The sequence below is a fragment of the Diabrotica undecimpunctata genome, chromosome 5, assembly GCF_040954645.1.
Source record: "Diabrotica undecimpunctata isolate CICGRU chromosome 5, icDiaUnde3, whole genome shotgun sequence".
Classification (NCBI taxonomy): Eukaryota; Metazoa; Arthropoda; class Insecta; order Coleoptera; family Chrysomelidae; genus Diabrotica; species Diabrotica undecimpunctata.
This window is the reverse complement of record NC_092807.1, coordinates 108,357,844-108,381,755: the sequence shown is the minus strand read 5'-3', so window position 1 is coordinate 108,381,755 and position 23,912 is coordinate 108,357,844. Positions and strand designations below refer to the sequence as shown.

Here is a 23,912-nt window from a genome sequence, read left to right as displayed (position 1 = left end):
TTATCTTGCAGAATTGCCAGACTGGATATTACACTTATTGACTTAGAAGACTAGATTTGGGAGTACCATCGGTAGGAGAAAAATTAAACAAACTACCAAGACAAGAATTTAGCTTTTTCGTAGTCCCATAATTTCAAAAACCTTTTCGTACAGCACTAATAGAAATACTCATCCAAGCAAAGCAAACAAAGTAGATAGACAAATATGTAATGGAAACTTAATAATATAATAATAATGGAACTTAATCAAGAAACTTAGTTGCGACTTAACTGAGATCAGGGAACCCCATAAAGTCACACCAGACCCAGTTGCTTACTGTGTGTGTTGTTGGCTTCTTTTGACCGTGGACTTGTCAACAGTTGCTTACTAAATCCTACTAAACGGAAAGCTCAGGTTAAAACTACAAAGATAAAAAAGCATTAAAAGCCTGAATGTGAACAAAATTGACTTAAGTCCACTTTACAATTAAGGACCTAAGTCAAGCCATCCACTTAATGTAATATATGTGTGGGACAAATGAAAAACTTGGACCAAGTAGCTAAAAACTGAAGGTTAGGAACAACAAAAACAGCTAGAAAATCGCAAAACTTTGGAGGAAAACAATATTACTAGCATTTTTACATCTAGGTAAGGACCTAGAATCACCCAAAAACTACCAACCAATCTTTCATCGAGAATCATCCTAAATTACGCAGCTAAGCTGGGTTCAGATTACCAGCTAGTAAAAATGGTCGGGTCCTTGACGCAAGACAGGTAATTGGTGGTCGAAAAGAGGAGCCGATGGAGAAGACAAAACAAGGACCTAGCTTGGTTTATATATATTGTTATGTTTCTTCTTTCCCAACCAAAGAAAAATAAATAAAAATATCCATCGGAATAAAATTTTAAGATATTATTATAAACAAAAATGTATATATTAATTTAAGATAAGATTTAGTGTAGATAAGAATAGAAATTTGTTTGGCAAACGACCTTTTTCCGTTTTAAACAAAATTATCAAAAAACCTTTGCTTAGAATTAGAAGACATTTTACCTGTAAGTAATCTTTTCATTGTTTGTATAGTCGAGTATTAAATGACCATATTCTAATCTTTTGAAATATGTATAAATGATGTATTGAAAAAACCAATTTTAAAGTAAGCTATTTAGTTTTTCTCTGAAACCGAAATTAGGCTTTTCCAAAATCATGGTAAACACAATTTGAGCTTTTGATTGGACGGTTTTTTTTAAATGGGAATTTGTGAGTCGATCATAAGAGAGGAGAAGTTTAGTCATATTTTGGTCATCGAAAGGAAACAGTCGTTTGTCTCAAGACAGGGTGTGGTTCGTGAGTTTGGATACCGGCGTAACGAAAAGAAGTGAATAGTTTGAAGAAGGAGATAAGTAGATTAAAAGAGGTCCTTGTATCTACCGTGGGCATTTTATAAAGTATATGTGAAAGTATTCTTACGGCATCAAGTTGACAAAAGGAGGTCCTGGTGTCATAAATAAATAGCTGAGTTTGGAGAAGTGAATCAGGTGTTTTTTGTGTAGTCTGCAGGAGGTTTGCAGAGACGTTAAGAAAGAGCCGAGGTGCCAAAGAGGAGAGATCACATCGTTGAGGAGACTGGACTTTTCTGGGTATTTTCCAACATACAACTCAAGAAGAAAATAAGCTGTAAGTGTTTGTACAATTGAATTTTATATCTGTGAAGGATCGGTTTGACATCATGGTCATTAGCATTCAAATTTAAGAACTGAGGTTTTGTTAGGCTAATCAAAAGTTTAAAGTTTTGTGGTTTCTTGTTTCAAGTAAAGAAAATTTTAAGTAAAATTGGTTTTTCACGTAATATAAATGTATGTAGCTTTATAATCTTATTATCATAAAAATTTGATTTATTTTCTTGTATGCTGATTGATAAGATAACGACAGAATTTAATAATTGTTTTATTCGTTCATATAAAATAAAGAAACGTAAATCTTTGTAATATAATATATTTGTATTCTTATCCTTTCTTCTCTATCCCGACAAAAGACAACTAGAAAATCTTTTGAATCCATCGAACACAGGTAATATAAGGATTATTTTACTTTTGATAACAAATAAGTTATAATTTTTTTTTATTGGCTCAATAAACTAATATTAAAGTCAACTTCTTTCATTTCCACACCTGCCAAGGAAACAAGAGACTCGAGTGATGGTGTCATTCTCAAAAACACACTTTCTTATATATTTTCCTTCTTTTTTAACCTTCCTTTCCTTCTTTTTTTAATGTCCATATTAATTACTAAATGTCTTATTAACTTCATTCCTACTCTGCACATTTTATGATTTTTCTCGAATTCCCTATCTTTCGTTACTCTGTTGCTGCTGGTGCAAAAAAAAGCCATTGGGATTTCAATCCATGAGAGATTTTTATTTCGTATTGGTTATTTAGACTTTCTAAGAATTTCCATATTAATTTTGAGCTCATCAAGATGTTAGTAGCATGACTATAAGATGTTTTAAAGATATTTTGGCTCCTGCACCACCTATCCCAAAGTTAATTAATTCTGTTTGAAAGGTATCTTTGGTTTCAAACAAAATATATTTCTATAGTTAAAATTTGTGCAATTCTTATTTTCATTCAATTCCTTGTTCCTATTGTGCAATTTAATAATATTCATATCAGTAAATATTCTACCGAGAAAAAGACGTTGTCACGTAAAATCTTCGCCCGTAAAACCGACTTTACAGGCAACCGATTTTTTAATTATTTAACAGGTTATTTATTTAAATTTTATTCTATACTTCTTCTAAGTTTTACTCTGTTTTTGACTAATTCACAAAATTATTACTGCCATCTATTCCGCAAAAGTAGATTATGGATAGGTTATGGTTCTACAAAAAATTAAATTTTTGCAAGAGAAATTATATTTTTTTAAATCTATGGATCAATTGGCTAAACTGTTACTTTAGAGTTAAATTTACTTTTTATTTTAAAAACTGTACCGTACATAGTGTACTAAACTACTAAGAAGTAGTCTCATGACACTGATACACTTTTTGACTCGCAGGCACAGTTACTCAGTTATTGTAAATGATGGGCTGAGTCGTTTATGGAGGTAAGTTATGCGAAATATATACAAAAAAAAAACAAAAAAGAAAAAGAAAACCACAATTGTTCACAAAAAATGAACAAAATGTTTTAAAATCTTTTAATCCCAAAAAAACATAAAAAGATGGTGATAACACAAAAGGGATGGACTGATACAAATGTCAAAAAGAAAAATAAATTCAATGTACGTATAGGCAGATCTTGTGACCTCGGGGGAACAAATATGGGTCTAACCACCTTCTGATATCCCCGGGTGCTCTGTAGATGGCTTCGGAGTAAACGTCGTGAGCTCCTCTACTTAAGTCTATTTTCGGGTTATGGACTCGGAAAATATTTATATCTTCGGTGTCTTGCCTTGAAAAAGGCAAGATATTTCTTACACAACAAATTCCTCGTCGAAAATGGTACATTAGGTTGTGGTCTTCCGATGGCTTGTCTTGAGAAAGACAAGATATTTTCTTACATGATAAAGGATTGTCGAAATAAAAACACCAAGATAAAGTTGAAAATAACTCTCAGCCACAGAGTATGGAAAATAGAACAGGAGCAGAGCCCCGAGAGCACTAAGCTCTCGGAGAGCCCGCGAGGAACTGACCCTGGCTGACCTGAAAATCGCCAATATTTATATGTTCCGTTCGAGCGATAAATAGGGATTTCCAGGTCAATAGACAATGGGAAAATTTGAGGCGGGGCGATGCGTATTGAAATGCGCACTAGTCCACAGACTATGGCATTCGATGACAATCTAACTATTTCTTTAATATTTCTTAGGAAAAAAAAATAGGAAAGAAAGGTCTTAACTAACTTTAAGTCCTCGTTTCAAATGAATAAAGTCCATGTTTAGTTGATCCAATTTACCTATAACCACGATTAAACTTTATAAACTAAAGAAATATACAAATTTAAGATAGTTATAATATATCTTACCTAATTAAAAAAGGGATACCTAGATAACAAGGTTGTGTTAAATCTTGATGCAGACGGTGCTCTTTACGGCATTATGGCATCATCTTTAAAAAGGTATTATTATTTAAAAATATTCAAATTATTAAATTAAATTTATTCAAAGTCTTCTTCAGAACAATCTTCCATTCGCCCCTGTCTCTAGCAACTCTTCTCAATGCTTTAACTCCGATAGATTTTAGATCATCCTCTATGTTAACTTGATACCTATGTTTTGGTCTTTCTCTGGTCTTCCCACTGGTTCTCTTCGGTCGAAAATTTTTCTGATCGTTGCATCTTCATCTCGCCTAATTACATGTCTTATCCATCGAAGGTGTGCTAATTTAATACATTTTACAACGTCAGGTTTCCCAAAACTTCTGTATAACTCAAAGTTGTAGCGCCTATGCCACAAATCCTGTTCTTGGACTACTCCATATATTTTCCTTAGAATTTTTCTCTCGAAACGTTTAAGCAATTCTTGGTCGTTGTGTGTAAGTAACCACGTTTCTGACCTGTATGTTATTAGTGTTTTATAATAATTATTATTTAGAATAGTTCAAAATAAATTTCTAACTGAATCTTTTATTACCTCAGAAATTTTGCAAAGTGATCATAAAATAATATCGTGAGAATTATTTCGCAGAAAAATTCGTGACTATACCGGATGTCTCATGAAATTAGAAAAATAAAAAGAAAATACATCGGTTGAAACGAAAGGTCTTTTAAAAAAAATGTAAAAGTGCTACACTAAGTTGTTCCTTTGCCAATTTTAGGTGCGTCTGAGGGGGTAACTATCTACATTTGCTATACTCGGCAAGCGCAGGATCGTCCGCACGAATTTGACAACTGTTTAGCTGTTGGACGTGTTTGTTCACAGAAAATTATCTTTTGAAGGGTATGTAATAGCGTTGTGCCAATCGTTCATTTTATGAAAACGGAATCAATCAGTGACCAACTCTGAAAACAATCGAATCATTTCAATCGTTCGTTCGTTTCAATACTTTTCCTTCCCGTTTAAAAAAAATAACGAGTAACCGATTGATTGAGCTGAATCGACTGAAAACCGAGAGTATTGCCTACGGTATTTCATATGACATGTATATTGATCTTCACCTAAATTATTGGAATATCAAGTTTATTTTTATCACCTAAATATATATTTTTAACACTTAAGTTCGTACATTTATTCGACAAGCTAGAATTTATTCTGTTTTTATTTTTAGGTTCTTAGTGTTACTCAGAAATATGTAATTATAAATTTATATGGAAATATCCGCTGCATCCAAATGTAAATAATTATGATCATTTAAACGTTTGGACTCGCACTTAAGGCGTGCAAATAGATATTATATGATTTTAACTACCTACTAACTAATAATAACACAAGCGAAAGTAATCGTTGGATCCCGATAAAATATTTTCCAATTCCAATAGTCCCGGTCCATAGCTCTAAGTTCCTGCCTTGCACGCAATTCTTAATTCAATATTTAGTATTTTAATTTTTTTAATCATTCAAACAAACGCATGAAGCTGATCGATCTTCATTGCAAGTGAGGACCGAAAGTAATGAGGGTATTGGCTGTGGGATTTTGTTTTGGTTCGATCGGCGCGTCGCGTCGGCGGTCGATCAATCGATTTTTGTCACCGCACGATCGGATCTTTATGAACTAGCGGGATTCGGTCGTTCAATACTTTAAAGTGATTGAATCAAAACGAACGAATCAATCGCGATTGATACAACACTAGTATGGTATACCAAATGGCATCGAAGTTCTGTTCCTATCTATACCTGTGCATATGAGCCTGTCACACACTTGATTATCAGGTACGTTTTTACTGGAGCAACTGTTGCGATCATCACTGAGCGATCATCACTGAACGATGATCGCGGTGTACCGCTTGTTACGGCGCCGTTTTGACTGGAGCATCTCCTGCTGAAACCGCTAGCGTCGATCGTTGGCGACTGGTCCGAGTGCAGACATAGTCGCAAACGCTGAGCGATTATAGTGGTTTGTGTATATGATTTTGAGAGTTTTTTATTGGAGAGATTTTTAGCTGTTTGTCAGGTCATTCCTGTTTTGGAGAATGTCATATTTTACGTGTAAAAAAGATGCAAAACTTATTGACACGATATCTGCACATGCTACCGAAACTTAACTTAACATAACCTCCTAATAAATGGTTTTTATCAGCATTTTGTTTTCTTTTACATGCGCTTATCGTAGCAACCACTTATCCTACAGACCAAAACTAAAACCAGACAATGGCCGACTCAATAATTTAATAATCGCTTCAGTAAAAACACTCCGTTGGGATCATGGCTTAACGATCATTGCTCAGCGACGATCGCTCAACGATGATCGCAACAGACGTCCCAATAAAAACGTGCCTTTAACTCTAAAGAGTTTTATCTGCCTTGCATAAATCCAAAATGATTTTCGAACATTTAGATTTCTTTACATATCCGTCTATTTTTTTACTCTCCTCTATATTTTTACGATGTGACTAAGTAGTTTTATGATCTTTAAGTTTTACCGTATTATAGAAAGAAAATCTCAACTATCGCTAAGTCGAACTATTATCTTTTTCCTTTCCTTAATTACCTATTTTGTGCTAAGGTGTTAATATTGACGCTCATGAGTCTAGACTATTCGCTTGTTGCTTTAGTTTATTACTTGTCATACAATGTAACTTATATCTTCTTAAATTTAGTATCATACGTGCTTCTAACATACGTATAAATCCATTACAAAAATGTAACTATTGCAACAAAAAGTAGTGGTATAATTGGATTATCTTTTAACACAAAGGTTGTTCACAAGAATTTTATCACAAGATATATCGTAAGAAAACGGATGTTTTATCCATTTTCTGAGTGAATCTAGTTTGTGTAAGCATTGGAAAAAAGAAACTATATTTAACCATCACTGTATCGCACAAAATCCTCAAAAATTAAATCATTAATCTGTTGTCAAATATTGATGTTGTACGTTCGCTGAATTCTTTGAAAGAACGGTATTCATAAATATTAGCTTACTTCGTGCTTGTACATAATACTTTGATATTTGGCACTCATTCCAACTGAGAACACAGAACGAATATTAAGTGTTTATAAAAAATTTCAATTTAAAAAAAAAAGGTATAGTGAAAATATAAAACAAGCGTATTGATATTTTCTTTGAAAACAAATAACGAATAAAGGGATCTAAAAATATGAGTAAAGGAAATAAAAATAGATTAAATATCAATTACCTATATCAGAAGTTTTACAAATTAAAATTGGTTCAGTATATGGGTGTCCCAATTTCATCTAAAAATATAAGTTGAGGTATTTGTAAGTATCATACTTTCATTAAATTTATTGTTTGTTTCTATTGTTTAATCTATAGATTGATATATCAAACGAAACAAAGAAAGACTAAAATATATTGAGAAACCAAGTGACGAAAATAGAAATGAATATGAAGCAGAGAGAAGACAAGCGAAAAAAGTGTGTACGAGGAAGAGAAGGAAGTACATACAGGGTGGTCCTTAAGTAATTGTACAAAATGAAACAGTAGATTCTACACTTTAAAATATTACGATTTAAGCTAACTTGCTTTAATAAAATGTTAATATTAAGAAAGATACAGGATGTTACTGTCCTCCGGAGGCGTGTCAGCCGGGAGCTGACAGCCGTCAGCATCAAGGAATTTGGATATCGGTCAAAATACTTGGGAATTCCAAGTTTGGCCAAATCCAAATTTCTAATTGATTCGATGCAGGGAAATTCCACTTTCGCTACGTAAAACAAAGGATTTGTTTTACATAAAAGCAGGTAGATTTTCTCTCATCGATCAGTCGAGCTTGCCTCTTCTACTGTAGACCTAGTCGGTGCTATTATTGTTCCAACTAAGTTATTGTTTTATTTCTGATTTTCTGTATACCTTTTTATTTTAGCATTATTGTATATTCAGACCTTTTCAGGTTAGGATATTACACTGATCTATATTTGTTCATGTACTGATTGTTTATTTTTCTTGTATTTTGTATCTAAGTTGTTCTTCCGTAAGTTAAGAACACTTGGAAATATTTATCTTGCTTTTTCTATTTTATATTTTGATTTGTACTTTGTCTAAGTAGTTTTTTCCGGTAAGTCAAAGAACTCTTAGAAATATTTTCATAATCATTGTGGCATTATTATTTCCGATATTTTATCTAAGATATTTTCTTTCTTAAGTTAAGAAAATACTTAATACATTTGTTTCTTTCATTTTCTATTTTATGCTAAGTTGTTTCTTCCGTAAGTCAAGAAACACTTAGCAATATTTTCACATCTTTTCTATATTTGATTTTTCTTGTTTTCTATTATAAGTCGTTTCTTCCGTAAGTCAAGAAACACTTATAAATATTTGTGCATTTATTTTACTATATTTGATTCTCTTGTTTATTTTCTGTTCTAAGTTTTTTCTTCCGTAAGTCAAGAAACACTTAGACATATTTCTATAATCTGTTTCATTTTTGCATTTCTCGTTTTATATTTTGAGTATTTTATTTTTCCACTCTAAGTCGTTTCTTCCGTAAGTCAAGAAACACTTAGAAATATTTTCATATTTTACTCTCACATTTACATATTTCATTTATTTATATTTCTGTCCTAAGTTGTTTCTTCCGTAAGTCAAGAAACACTTAGAAACATTTTTTTCTTTGCATTATATTTGTATACCATTTAATTTAATTGTTTACTAAGTTATTCCTTCCGTAAGTCAAGGAATACTTAGATCATTTTTACCTATCTGTTTTCCATTTTTGCTCTGTTACTTTGTAACTGTTCCTTGGAACCGTTACCTATAACAGATATTTGTCACTGGAACTGTTATTTATAACAGCGGTAGTATTTAACCTTTCTACCAGCGACAAACCAAAGATGGTGAATACCCGATCCAATTCCGGGGATAGGAAGAAGCCCGAAGAGCCGGCGATGGGTCTTACAGGCCCAAATGCCCCCTCTCGGCAACATTACAGTGGGACTTTAAAATTTTATTTTTCGCTATAACTTTCATGTTTGTGAACATTTATGTATAAAAATTTACAACTGTGCAGGCCATCTGGCCAGAATGAACGACGGGCGGAGGAGTCAAAAAATTACACTATGAAGATCACGAGCAGACAGAGAAGCAGAGGTAGATCACATACACGATGGGCATGCGACGTCAATAGAATCGTTAAGAATTGTCTGCAGGAAGCTCAAGACCGATAGAACTGGAAGAAATTACGGGAGGCGTATGTTCAACTTTGGATGCAGAAGGCTGGATAATGATGATCACAAAACATTGACAGGTATTAGTACATGTGTAAAGCAATTCACAGAACATTGAAGAACAAGACCAGAAGCGATACAATAATAAAAGTTTATTATAAGAAACTGGAGGTACCTACTGTGTTACTGGATGTGAAAGCTGTTTAATGACGCAAAGGGGTAACTCTAGAATCCCAGCTAGCGAAACGAGATTTCTCAGAAGAGCGATTTGAATTACAAAATTTGATAGACAGCGAGATAAAGAAGAAAGGCAAGAACTAAATATCTACTTGATCAATGAGAAAATATAACAATACCAAACAAAATGGAAATAACGTATTCGAATTTTCGAATCGAAAGATGTGTAATTTACAGTTATACAATTTTATACCGGAATAGGCAGCTAATACTTAAAACTCTGGAATAAAGTAAAAGAAGAAACATTTACCTATATCTAGACGCGCTGTGTATAATTCTCCTTCGAATATGATGCTGAAAGTTTTAACTTCACGTTTTCTACGCAGCTTGGGTAGTCATCGAGTAAACAACCTTAGAATAAAATGTTGATCTTTCTGAAATAATTTGAACCCTTATTTTATGTCAATGCTGCCAACTAGTTCTAATGGAATCATCGGTAAAATATTGGTCGACGAAACATTTGGCATCAGATTAAAGGAGTACTCTGGATATATAACTTATACCGATTTCTATAGAATCGCAAGCAGAAAAGATCTTAATAAGAAATCTTCGGAGTGTACTATTTATCGTCTCAATAAAAGTCAACTTGGTCTGCTGGATTGAATTGAAAATCTGAAAAGAAATATCCGGCCTGATTTTAAAGTAGATCACAGCCGAGCAATCGGTCCTTCGGATGTGGTCGGTTTTATGAGAGACACTTGGAGGCAATGTGAGTCTGAGGTTGGCAGTTTTGCATAAAAATAAACTATATAATGTAATTTAACAAAAATATATTATATCTCTAAAGTTAATAGTTTGATGACAAATGTATTGATAGGGTTATAAAGATAAAACGAGTTACTTATTAATATATTTTTTAAATTTTTATACCTAACAATACAAATTCTTCTGAAATTTTATCGTTAATAAATTATATATATTACACGGTGGTCCTTAAGTAATTGTACAAAACGAAACAGTAGATTTTACACTTTAAAATATTACGATTTAAGCCAACTTACTCTAATAAAATATTGATATTAAGAAAGATACAGGGTGTTAAAGTTAAAGTGGAAATTTAAAATTTTATTTTTTGCTATAACTTGCATGTTTGTGAACATTTATGTATAAAAATTTACAACTGTAATGTTTGTTTTGTTTATTTTTCTGAGAAGGGTGATTAGATTTTATGGGTTCTATTTTCGGAAGCGTTTGTCGAGTGTCTTTAGTGTTGTACCAGACTTGATCGCTTGAAGTTTAGAGTTGAGAGTATGGTGTACAATCAAGAAGACTCTTAAGATGAATCTACCAATTTAGAAACCGTCACTAGTGATGAAGAGTTAGTAGATGAAGAATTTTCTGAAGAAGAACATGTATCTACGGTTGATGATGACAAAGATGAAAGCGAAAATTCGGAAAATGAAATAAAAGTTCCTGAACAAGAAGATCACCACCTCAGTTACGTGTAAGGTAAGTGGTGGCTCAAGTGCGACACATATTATCTTACTAAATTTGTGGGTTTTACTAATTGCGTTGTATATTGTTTAGATCCATCAATATACTAAATCCTGTGCCAGGTCCCACCAGATATGCCACTCAACGAATTACCGATGAACATATATCTTCAATGAAATTGTTTTTCACTGATGAAATGCACAATTTACTCTTAGTGGAAACTAACAGAGAACGTGGTCGCATATGTAATGAAAAAATGTTAGCTGTAAAAGAAATATCACTGGAAGAGTTAGAATCTTTTATAGGTAAATACTTTCATTACAGTTATAAAATAAATTATCTTAAAATTTTGCATTTTTATTCAAGGTTTACTTCTTCTGGCTGGTGTTCATCAAGGTGCCGGAGAATCTCTGCGGAAACTTTGGAGAAATTCTGATGGTAGGACCATTTTTAGAGCTACTATGTCTCTGAAACGATTTTGTAACATTAGCCGCATTTTGCGATTTGATAATAATGATAATAAAGAGGATAGACCTATTCTAAATGCAAATGAAAGTCCAAAACGTGGAAGGTGTAAAGACTGCGTATGGAAAAAAGACAGAAAATCTCGTACAAGTTGAAAAGCATGTATGAGGTTTATTTGTCCTGATCATTTAAATATCTTTTATAAAAGTTGCATTGAATAAATATATCATTTTAATTGAATATAAAGTTTTATTATATTTTTTATTACAAAAAAAAGTTTTTACTTTTGATAGATCAATAACATGAAACTTCAAAAGCTTTTACGAATTAATAAAAAAAATTGGAATTTAATTCACAACAGATATGAGTTTTATCCACTGGGTCTACCCGTACCCATAGACAAAGATTGTAACATTTAGTTTAGGAGAGTAGGAAGGTTAATAATTAAATACTTATTCTGATGGGTCTGTCAGAGGTAGACAACATATGCTTTGTTTATACGTTACCAGGTGGCGCTATGCATTACGGGAAATTTTAACATTGAAAGCTGATGTCACGAATGCTTTTGACAACAAAAATATGGCTTGTATCGATTAATTAATGATTCTTGTAATATCCAGTTTATTTTGGTGTATTAAAAAAAAGTAGAAATTGCCGAGTCATAATAATTTTTCTAACACGGATATGAGAGATATGATTGCTATTTATTGTCAGCTAAACGTTAACTGGCGTGAAGCGAAAGGGGAATATTTAAAAAGATACCCAAACAGGCTGCAACCTAATCACCAAACATTTAAACATCTATTTCGGAACTTAGACGATAATAGTTTATTTTGTCCTAAACATGACAACTTAGGCCGACCGAAAATCACTACGGCTGATCAAGAATATGAAGTAATGGCTCGCTTTGACGATGATTCTCAAGTAACACGACGTTTATCTTTAACGTTAGCAATCAGTTAAAACTTCAGTTTTAAAAATCCTATACCATGAGCATTTTTAACCTTCATTTTCAACCTCAATGATTTAACACCTCTACAAAATCTATTACTAACATATTTACCTTTAAGATGCAGATTTGTAAATGATATCCGAAACACATTTACATCCTACAAGGTACAAGCTACATTTACATCCCATCCCACCTTAATTAGTTAGATTGGTAAAATTAAAAATGTAAAACTTAAGCTGGTTCTTTAAAATTCAACGAAAAAAACTTTAAAATTGGCTTGGAAAAGGCTGTTATGGACGCCATACATGCTACGATAAATCGTTACGATTTAACTGTACCGTTCAAATTACACCGATAAACGCTACGTGTATAGGGTAAAACTGCACAGTTTACTACGATTTTTAAAAACGGTACCGTCGAACGGAACAGTACAAAAATTTCAATAGATTTATCGGAATCAGAGGAACTGCGTAGTTTTATCGATACATGTATGTTCGTATTATCGTTCAGTTTTTGCATGGATCTCAGTTTCTTAAGTACCTATACAAAATAAAATGGGGTCTCGCGAATGGCTGGAACAATTTATAAATTTGTACTATAGTGAACCTTGTTTATGGAATACAAAAGATAAAAATTATTTTAATAGGGACTTGAAACGTTCGGCGTATTCGAAATTAATTGAACATTTAAAACTTGTTGACTCCAATGCTAATAAAGCTGGAGTTATAAAGAAAATCAACAACATTCGATCAACATATAAAAAAGAACGTACAAAGGTTGCTAACTCAAAGAAGTCTGGAGCGGGAACCGACGAAGTGTACGTACCAAAACTATGGTATTTCTCGATGTTATTATTTTTAGATGAGCAGGATGTAGCAAGACATTCTCGTTCCAATATGGATAACGATTCAACAGACAATGAGGTGAGTTATTTATATGCCTTTATACAGACCAGGGTAGAGCCCAGGAATTTATTTCGGTGGTGGTATATCCCCCCTCGGTTCGTCCTTGATACAGAGTTTCTCATTACGTCCGAATTTGCTGACGAAATGTAATTTTTTTAATTTTTTTAATTGAAATAATATTTGATTTAAATTTCACACAATTTATCGGTTCAGAAAAACTATTATCTCATAAAGTACAACTGCTAAAATATATAGGAAACTTACTCAGTAAGGAATCTAAGGAAATATTATTGAAGGTGAAGTAAATGCGAAAATAAAACGAAATAAATCTTGTCTTGTTTAATATATTATTCTTACAAGTTTAGTTCTTTTAGTTTTAATTATGAGTTAATGTATAAAATTATTCTGCCACGGAACGCTGCCTTCATTTGTAAAGTATTCCATGTATTCTTCTCTGACTTTTTTTGCTGATTTTGATGCTTTAATAACATTTGTTCGTTGCAAATTAGCAAAACTCGAATTCACCGTATCAAATCCTCGAGTTATTGACCCTTCAACAATGTTTTCTCGGTCGAAGCATTCTTGTTGACAGTAAGTATTGTCTGACGTGTGCATTAAATAATTATGTAAAACACAACTAGCCATCACGACCGACTCTATTCTTTCCGGGCTAATATTAATTTTTGTGTGAAAAATTCTAAATCGAGATGCCATTATCCCAAACGCATTTTCGACTATGCGCCGTGCTCGTAATACACGGTAATTTAGAATTCTAATTTTATCGGTGGTCACTTCTGCTTGCCTAAATGGTTTTATTAAATCTGTTCTTAGTGGAAACGCATCATCACCCACAAACACATAAGGCAACTTTCTAGTGCTTTTTGCGACCACTTCGTCGGTTGGAATACACAACTGCTTATTTTCAAGTTTTTCAAAAAACTTTGTGTTAGCGAGTACTCCGCCATCCGAAATTCTTCCGTTAATTCCGAAATCACATAAAAGAAACCAGTAATTTCCATCAACGATTGCGAATAACACCATGCTATGATAGTTTTTATAGTTGAAATACTCCGATGCACTTCCACGCGGACGAAAAATTGCTATATGTTTACCGTCCATTGCTCCTAGACAATGTGGGAAATTCCATCTCGTTTCAAACACTCTTGCCACGGCCTTCCACTCTTCTTCCGAGAATGGGAACTGTAATTAAAAAACATAATTTCAGGAAATGGAAAGTGAAGCTTTAAATATAAAACATTTGTTTCAGGAAATGGAAGGTGAGTCACCTGCAGGCACACAATCAACTACACCATCGCCTACACAGGCAAATGCGCAAATGTTTGAGGAAGAGCAAAGTCAAGCAACCCAAAGTCAGGCACCCTTACAATCAACAGAGCAGCCAATCTCTAATTCAGCGACACAGTCAACTTCAACTGAAAGAACATCCTTTAAAAGGAAACGGTCAAAAACTACTGAAAATGAGAAGCTAACTACTGAGGTTCTGCAGACAGTGCAAAATCATTTCAAAAAGCCGACAGCTACCAATGACAGATTTGACATTTTTGGAGCCAACGTTGCAGCTAAGCTCAGGGACCTTACGAAGCATCAACGGATTTTGGCTCAAAAAAATTATAAATGAAACTTTATTTCACGCAGAGATGGAAAATTTGACCATGTCTCACCAAGTCATAGATTCAAATAATATTGGCAGTACACGTAATTACGCTAACAACTTTCCTCTTCCCGTTTCACATACTCCCAACTACTGTAATACCAGCCCCTCTGTTACCAACTCTAGCCCAGTGCCTTCTGCGATTTCAGATGAATACCAAAATCCACAGGATTCGGCGGCTAGTTATTTGACACAATTTAATATTCAAAATTTATAAATATTATTAATGTAATATTAACATAATCATATAAAATTATTATATAATTACATTAAATAACATTATTAAGTCATTATTTTCTTATTTCTTACCTTAAAATAGTCCTTGCGTAAAACTTTATATATGGCTTCACACGTTTCTGGTATAATATACCCTAAGGATGCCTAAGGCTTGAGCTGAAATTATACTCGAGAATTTCAAATCTTCATAACTTCTTCCTGTCGATAAAAACCTCAAAGTGGCAACAAGCCTGTCATGGGCAGGAATAGCATTTCTCATAACAGTATCTTTCTTTTCGATAATTGGCGCTACCATAGACAGCAGATGTAAGTAAGTATCATTATCCATTCTTAGAAAATTATGCCAATCTTTTGGAAATATTTTTAATTCCTTCAACAAATTCACATGAGAATAAACTTCTCCTTTCATCAGCCAGTCTTTACACCAGATGCTACGATTTTTCCGCTGTTTTTTCTTTTTCAAGGCGAATATTAATCCCACGACCGCTGACACGTCGTCGTCAGTCGAAGCCATCACGAACACAAACAAAAATTAAATGAAAATTGCTCATGAAAATTGTTGATTATTTATAAGAAGAGAACTGCACAGTTTTAACGGTACCGTTAAATCGTAACGATTTATCGTAGCGTGTATGGTAGTTAAATGAACGACGAACTGTACAGTTTTAACGGTACAGTTAAATCGTTATCGATTTATCGTAGTGTGTATGGCAACCTCGTTTATATGTTTGTATGTATTGTATGGTTGCCAAACTGTAAGACAGAGAAATATTAGAGTGAATGGAACTAGCTTCAATAGATCAACATAAATTCTCGCATCCGCTGACGATACCGATATAGGGCACAATTATTTTTAAAAACTTTAATTTTAAAAACTTTAGTGACTTTATTTTTAAAAACATGTTTTAAAAACAAACGCTTTTGAGTTTTTAAACAAAACTCAAAACACTATAATTTACGCCCTTTTCAAACTGCCGTAGGTACAACTGTTTTACTTTATTTAATGAAATGTATATTTTAGAACATAATTAAAGTTATGGTTTTAGAAACTTCAAAAATATCAAACTAAAATTTTTTGCTTTTCAACTTTGTTGCTGTTATTAAGCTGCACACATAACCGACGGTCTATATTATGTTTGATATTTTGCTATCAAAGAGTTTGCTACTAACCTCCGGCAACTTTTATATTTGTTTAATATTTTTGTGTAAAAAGTTACTGTGTTGTGCGGGTGTATATTAATACATGTATAGAGGACTAAAAAAGTACGCGGTATTTTTTTTAATTAAAGCAAAAGTAAATTTATATATAAAACAAAAATTGTTTGGATGCATTTTATACAAATAATAAAAAAAGCTGAAAAAAGGAAATCTGGTTTAAATTTAATTTTATCAGAGCTCTTCTGGAAATTTTTAATAATAGACGAAGCGTTTCCATGAAAACAAAAACCACACGGGGCAAAATTTTAAAGTAGTACCGTTTAAAAATTCGGCCGCTATAACGTCGAAGTGTGATTTCATGCTAGCTATGCGTTTTGTTTTTTGTTTCCATATTTTATAAATCTGCTCGGTTTGATTTAGGTTTTAGTATTGAATTTCGAAAGTAAAGCCTATTAAAAAAAATCAGATATGGCGACGCAAACTATAAAGAAACTTTGTTGAAATGGATTATGTAATGAGACCCATGAAAACCCAGCGATCACGAAAGCGATTCGGTGCAAGAAATGAGAGATGATTAATAAAGAGTTTCTAGTGAAGATGAAGATGTAACAGAAAAAGACGAGACATCGCATGAAATTTCTATAAAAACCAATTTTTACAGAAAAAGCGTGTCAAATGGGCAAAATCAAAGCGAATTGGTTTCTAGTACTCATGAAGAGTATACCGAAATAATAGGAAAGACAGTTAAAATTTGATTTCACGTACAGTGCGTTTGTGTATCCGATTATATGTATTTCATGCTAAAAGAAATCTTCGGAGCGGCTATTTACCAACGCTTTGAACGTGTCGTTTTGGTAATTTCTATGTTTTTCTGCAGAATTGGTTTCCACGTATTTGGGAGTCTTTGGGCATCATTTATGGTATTTAAATTTTTGGATGCTTTTCGATCTCTATGGCTTTCTTGATTATACGTTTTGCTTTGTTTTCGATGATGGCTAGCATTGTTGTTCCATTCAAGTTTATTTTGTGTCGTGTGTTTATGGCATGTTGTGCTAGGGATGAAGTCTTCTCTTGTCTTTCGATGTTCTTCGCGTCTAACTTGTATCCTTCGATTTGTCTGTCCGATGTATACACCTTGATTTTCCAATGCAACTTTTGTTTTTGCCGATGGTAATATGGTTGCGATTTTTCTGTCGGTGTTAAAAATAGTCTCTATTTTGTTTTTTCGTAGCAATCTGCTGATTTTGTCTGTCGTACCCTTTATATAGGGCAGGATATTTTTTCCGACTGGTTTTTCCTCTTTTCTGGATCTTTGCTGTTATTTCGAGATTTCTGTGCCTTTTCAATCGTAGACATGGAGAAGCCATTTTTTCTTAGAGCTGTTTTGACATTTTGGACATTTCTTCGTTTTTATGGTCCTCATCTGCCAGTGTCTCCGATCTTGTTTTTATTACCGAATTTAATTGTGCAGGATGATGGTGTGAGTCTGCGTGTAAGTACCTGTCAGTATGGGTTGATTTTCGGTATACTGTATGTCCTATGCTTCCGTCTTCTTTCTTAATAATTAGCACATCTAGGAATGGTAGTTGTTGGTTATTTTCCCGTTCCATTGTAAACTTATTTATTAAGCTATATATAAGCGGTTGAAAAAGTATGATGTCATGAAGATTTGAAAAACTGAAAAATTGATTTGCTCCTTAAGTAAAGATGAACAGAATGTTTTATTTTATGTTCATTTGGAAGAACTCTTTAAATTAATGAACGGATCACATAAAGCTATTAAGCATGGAGGTAGAACAAGAATATTAAAAGAACCACAACAGAAGTACAAGAACATAACTGTAGAAATCATAACGATATATTTGGATATGTGTGAAACTTGCCAGAAAATCTAAAGTTCCCAAAAAATGTTTAGTAGTGAAACCTATATTGTCCGAAGAAATGAATAGTAGATGTCAAATAGATTTGATAAAAATGCAAATCCAAGAAGATAATGAATTCAAATTCGTTATTGTCTGCCAAGATCACTTAACAAAACTTGTATGTTTACGGCCGTTGAAAACTAAACGTGCAGAAGAAGTTGCATTAGTTCTTTTTAACATATTTTATGCCTTTGGGGCTCCTAGCATTCTTCAAAGCGAAAATTGGCGAGAATTCTCCAAAAGAATTATAGAAGAACTGTGCTCCATGTGGAAAGATTTAAAGATAGTATACGGTTAGCCAAGGCACAATCAGTCACAAGAATCTGTTAAACGTTCGAATCAAGACATCGAAAATATGCTAAGCTCTTGGTAAGAAAGCAACCAAACAAACAAGTGGTCAGAGAGTCTTCGATTTGTACAATTCGCCAAAAACCGAGCTTACCATTCTGGCATCAAGTGCAGTCCGTATAAAGCTATGTTTGGGGTTCCTGCCAAAACTTCATCACTGCCAGAAGGTGATCTAGAAAATATTTCGACTGATGAAGATTTGAAAGCGTTCGTGGAAAAAGTAGAAGAAACCCAGTCAGGTTCTCATCCTTAAGAACGTAAAGAAGCAAAAGTGGATGAACCAAATTAGCTTCTAATAGAACAAGAACCAGAACAACCTAAACAGCCATCAGTGTCTGAATCTAATGCGATTCTAGAAGGACTGTCTTCTAATCAAATTTCAGAGAGGCAAGATTCTGTTGCAATTAAACGGACATGTGTAAAGGAAGGTCTTAAAAAGCAAGCGAAGAAAATACATAAAACATCAAATTTTCTCCTGGTGGTTGGTAATACGGTAAAATTAAGAGTGCCAGATGTTTGACAGGGCACGCAGTGATTCTAGAAATGTTTTTGGCTGTTATTATGAGTGTTCAAAATGAATTATATGAATTGGGTACTAAAAGGGGGATTGCCACAGTTGTATAAAAGAAATCAATTTACCATCTAGATACCAAAGAATCATTCTTTGCTGTAGACAGTTTTTTATTAAAAAACGTATGGCATCAACCTCTAAGGTTATTATGGGAATGATCAGTTAGTTAGACGTCTGTGATTACGGGTTATTTGATTTTTAGCACCTGTCGAACAATTGATGAAATAAGTAATGACATGTGATGAAGTCAGTGTAATTTTTTTTTCTGTTGACCACTATTATAAATTGTATTTTGCTTAAACTTATAAATTGATTATAAGATTACCATTTCTGATTTCTAGTTATATATAACGAACGTTTATCCAGGTACTTGGACGATAATCCCTTCTATGAAAAGGCAAAACGGGTTAAATAATTTAAGTACATTCTGTTTCCGAATTCATTGTGCCCGTCTGTAAACGACGGTCTCATTACAACTTATGAACAAACTTGGTACACAATGACTAGATTTAGGTTTAAGTTTTGATAGTTTACTCGCAAACTGGTAAACGTGAATAGGATTTAACTAATTTTCTAAAGTATAAATTTTCACGTAATTCTGACATACCTACTACATCTGAACTTATTGGATTACGATTAATATTTGAAATGACTTTGAGCCACTGTAAATGCTATTTAGCTCGATCAAAGGACACGAAAAAAAAATTAAGGATGAAAATTTGGGAATACGCAGATGAAAATATCTGTTATTAAATACAAAAAGCTTAAATTCCTAAGGTACCTCCGTTTTCTAAAAAGGATTCAGCTTTATAGTCCAGTCGTAAGAGAGTTGACCCCTAAATATCATACGAAGAAGCTGAATTTTCCAGAGAATATAAATTTTGGGACCCCAAAAAAGACGCAAAATAGTTTACCAATTTTACTCTCGGGCTTTCCCCTAAAACCCCCCTTCTTCTTCATGTGCCATCTCCTTTAAGAAGGTTGGTAACAGCAGAGCGAGAGGGCAAATATTTATTCTACGGGAGAGAAAGAGAGAGAAAAGAAGGACAGAGGTCGCCAACTACTTTTTGAAGAAAAAATAGTAAAAACGAAGCTGAAGGTAAAGGAATTAATAAATTAATACAGAAATTAAAATTAAATAATTATTGAAATATACATTAATACAGATGTGACGTTTGTAACGTTACAATTATTGTCATTTGAAAAAACAGTTTTGAAAAAAAAATATAACCAATTTTTGAACTTATTTGTAATAATTGAACTTTAATTAAAAAATATTATAGTTACAAAAAAAGTAAAAAATTATTTAAAAAAAGCACTTTTTCAAGTACCTACCATATTTTTATTGCTTTTTATGTATTTTCAACAAAGATATTGCTGAGTTTAAATTTTTATGATAAAAAATGTTTGTTGCTCTCAAAAACCATATATGTTTATCTTTATACATATGCTCCTAAATTAAATAATTTCTAATTTACTATGCAAATTTGTTAATATTAAAATTGAGTTTTTTTTATACATTTTATGCCTTTTTCGTAAATTCTCAACTCCTCGACATTCGTGACTCTATCCACCCAACTTATTTTTAATAGTTTCTGAGATATAACCATTTTTGTAACTGCTTAGTTGGGTTATCTATTGCATGTATGCGCACATAAAAATGACACATTTTTGAATTAATCAATTATTTATTTAATAATTTGGAAAAGTTACGAAATTTACGAAAAAGGCATAAAATGTATAATAACAACTCAATTTTAATATTAACAAATTTGCATAGTAAATTAGAAATTATTTAATTTAGGAGCATATGTATAAAGATAAACATATATGGTTTTTGAGAGCAACAAACATTTCTTATCATAAAAATTTAAACTCTGCAATATCTTTGTTGAAAATACATAAAAAGCAATAAAAATATGGTCGGTACTTGAAAAAGTGCTTTTTTAAAATAATTTTTTACTTTTTTTGTAACTATAATATTTTTTAATTAAAGTTCAATTATTACAAATAAGTTCAAAAATTGGTTATATTTTGTTTCAAAACTGTTTTTTCAAATGACAATTGTAACGTTACAAACGTCACATCTGTATTAATGTATATTTAAATAATTATTTAATTTTAATTTCTGTATTAATTTATTAATTCCTTTACCTTTAGCTTCGTTTTTACTATTTTTTCTTTAAAAAGTAGTTGGCGACCTCTGTCTTTCTTTTCCCTCTCTTTCTGTCACGTAGAATAAATATTCTCCGTCTCTCTTCCTGTCCGGTAGACTGAATATTCTGTTCTATGTTGACAGAAGTGCTAATTCCATCATAAACATACGTCCTATGTCATCTGTGCAAACTTCATTTAGTCTCCCTACTTTCTGTCAATAAACTTTTCTAACGTAGAGGGAATATAATTGTTTGCCTGTTTCTGAAATTTATAAAAGAAGGCAAGAATTATAATAAGCTTCATTTCGTGGTCTGTAGAGTTCTCTTGGGGTGAGTACTTTCATTGTAATCTATATTCTATAATTCTAACAGCATTCTCAATATTCATAACCTTACTTCTTTTAAACCACGTTTCTCTTGTGCAGTAGGAATGTTAATAAAAAATTTAACTAAGTTTAATATTAATTATATTTCGTTTTATCCTTGCCATCTGCTATTTGTTTCATTGTAATTTGGTAAAATGGCAAGAAAGTTAAACCCCTTTTGATGTGTCTCTAATACAAGCTGTTACTTATATTTTAGTTTATTGGCCATATTCCAGATTTTATTTACTGTATTGGAGAGTTTATTGAAACACTATTGGAGAATATGGAATAACTGGATATTCCTAGAATTCCTAGAAACAATTTATGGAAGAACTGCAGATTAGGAGGACCTACTAGTCTCTAGAAGGAACTATCTAATTGGGAGGCCACACAATCACCCATCGATGCCATAAGTATCGCCAAATGTATTTATTGTAAAGCCTCGGCAGGGTTGATTGTTTTTTTTTGTCACATTTTTAATAAATATGATTAGTTAAATAATTGTTTTATTTGCTATCAGCTACAGGTTCATGGTTTAATTCCTAGTTTAAGACAAGACGAACTCACACTTGAGATACTGAGCTAGGCGAAGCATAGACGATAAGCTCCCATGGTTCATTGAGGTATTATTTTATAATAGTATTTCAATTCTCTTTGGTAGTCTTATCGTTACACAATTAAAAAGCATATTAAAGAAGACTTGACTTACATATTGTATATATGTATATAGAACACACCCAAGGAAAGGCAGATATAAATTGGGTAGTTAAAGATATGTAAAAAAGCGTGAGACGCGGTATACGTAAGTGCTGCGCGTGCGTTTTCTAAGCAGCACACAAATATAGCCTTAAAAATTAAAAGTGTTCATGCGGTTACAATATTCTTGTTACGTAACAAAGTTTTGGAGTTTTTTATATGTTTTACTATTTTGTATTATGTCTTTTAGAAGAGAATTAAGGCGGGTACACATATGCGAGCAGAACTGTTCGCGAACCGTTTGTGAACGCTATATTCGTTAATTTGTACGACGGGACGAGCCGCTTGCGAGCTGTTCGTTCGTTGCTCTTCAGGAACCACAGCCTGTCGGTTTTTGGGACGAACACAAAGAATGTTCGCAGAACTATAAATTGTATCTATAGATTGTTTCTGCTAAGTGTGCGATGAGATCATTCGGTTAAACAAAATTGCTGAACGAGCGCGGCTTATTCAAAAGTAACGAGAGAAATTAATAACAGATAATCTAAACAAAATACCGAAATGTTTAGAATAACGAAGTAAATTAATTCTCGGTTTGTTATTAGATACTTAGGGTATTGGATAGCCTGAACATAAACGTATTTTCAACGAACTCTTCGCGAACAGCTCACGAGCAGTTCACAAACAGTTCGGCTCGCAAATGTGTACCCACCTTTATATTCAATGAATATTACAAGTGAAGCAGTTTTACATTATAGCTACAGTTGGCAATATCTTTTGCTTTATATGTGAAAAAGATAAGTTTAGAAAAGGATCATAAACACAAATACCTTTTCGGTTATAACGAAATTAAAGTTAATAAAAAATGCAGACAGAAATATGTATTAAAAAGAGCAGGTACATTCTCACATAATTTGAATCCTTAAATTGTCAATGCATGGAAGTATAGTCCAGACAAGAAAAAGCTTCGAAGATTAACAACTGAGTTTTTTTTTATTATAAAACCAAATGTGTTATCTGTACTTAAGGTTCTTTTGACCATAATCCAATACAATTGCATATAAATCATTCATTTTTCCATTATTTCTGCTTTTTTTATCATTGACTTGATGTTTCTACAATTAGTTATGTAATAGAACAGGTTAGCAATATGTAAATACTTAAGTTAAATGGTGAGAATGCCGCTTCAAGGTCTTCTAACCTGTGTGATTTTCTGAACGAGTTTTTCATCTCTTAGACGATTTGTTCCAGTCTTTACACAATCGATGGAACCTTCTCCAGTTAACCTTTCCTCTCGTCAGCTGCATAACGAACATCCACTGTATGCAATGTCTTAAGCGGTTACACGCTAATAAGCCGCAGTAAAGAATCTTTAAATATAATTTCCAAAATCAACTATTTATGATCTAATGTGAAACATCCTGTATATATATATTTAAAATATGTTACGCAAAATTTTATTGATCGTTGATAAAATCTGCGTCCTATTGGAAAGTAAATCGATTGCTCTCCTTTTCCATGTTCGTTTTCAG

At 32.7% G+C, this 23,912-nt stretch overlaps 2 protein-coding genes across 5 annotated transcripts in view; one reads left to right on the top strand and one right to left on the bottom strand.

Annotated features, from left to right (window-relative positions):
* Camta (Calmodulin-binding transcription activator) overlaps positions 1 to 23,912 on the bottom strand; it is a 1,863,487-nt gene that overhangs the window by 1,511,172 nt on the left and 328,403 nt on the right. The gene's annotated exons all lie outside the window — the stretch shown is intronic.
* Positions 12,905 to 14,894, top strand: LOC140440913 (uncharacterized). The gene is made up of 2 exons (XM_072531274.1): positions 12,905 to 13,273; positions 14,523 to 14,894. Exons 1-2 carry the CDS (start codon positions 12,905 to 12,907, stop codon positions 14,892 to 14,894), a joined length of 741 nt encoding a protein of 246 aa, XP_072387375.1.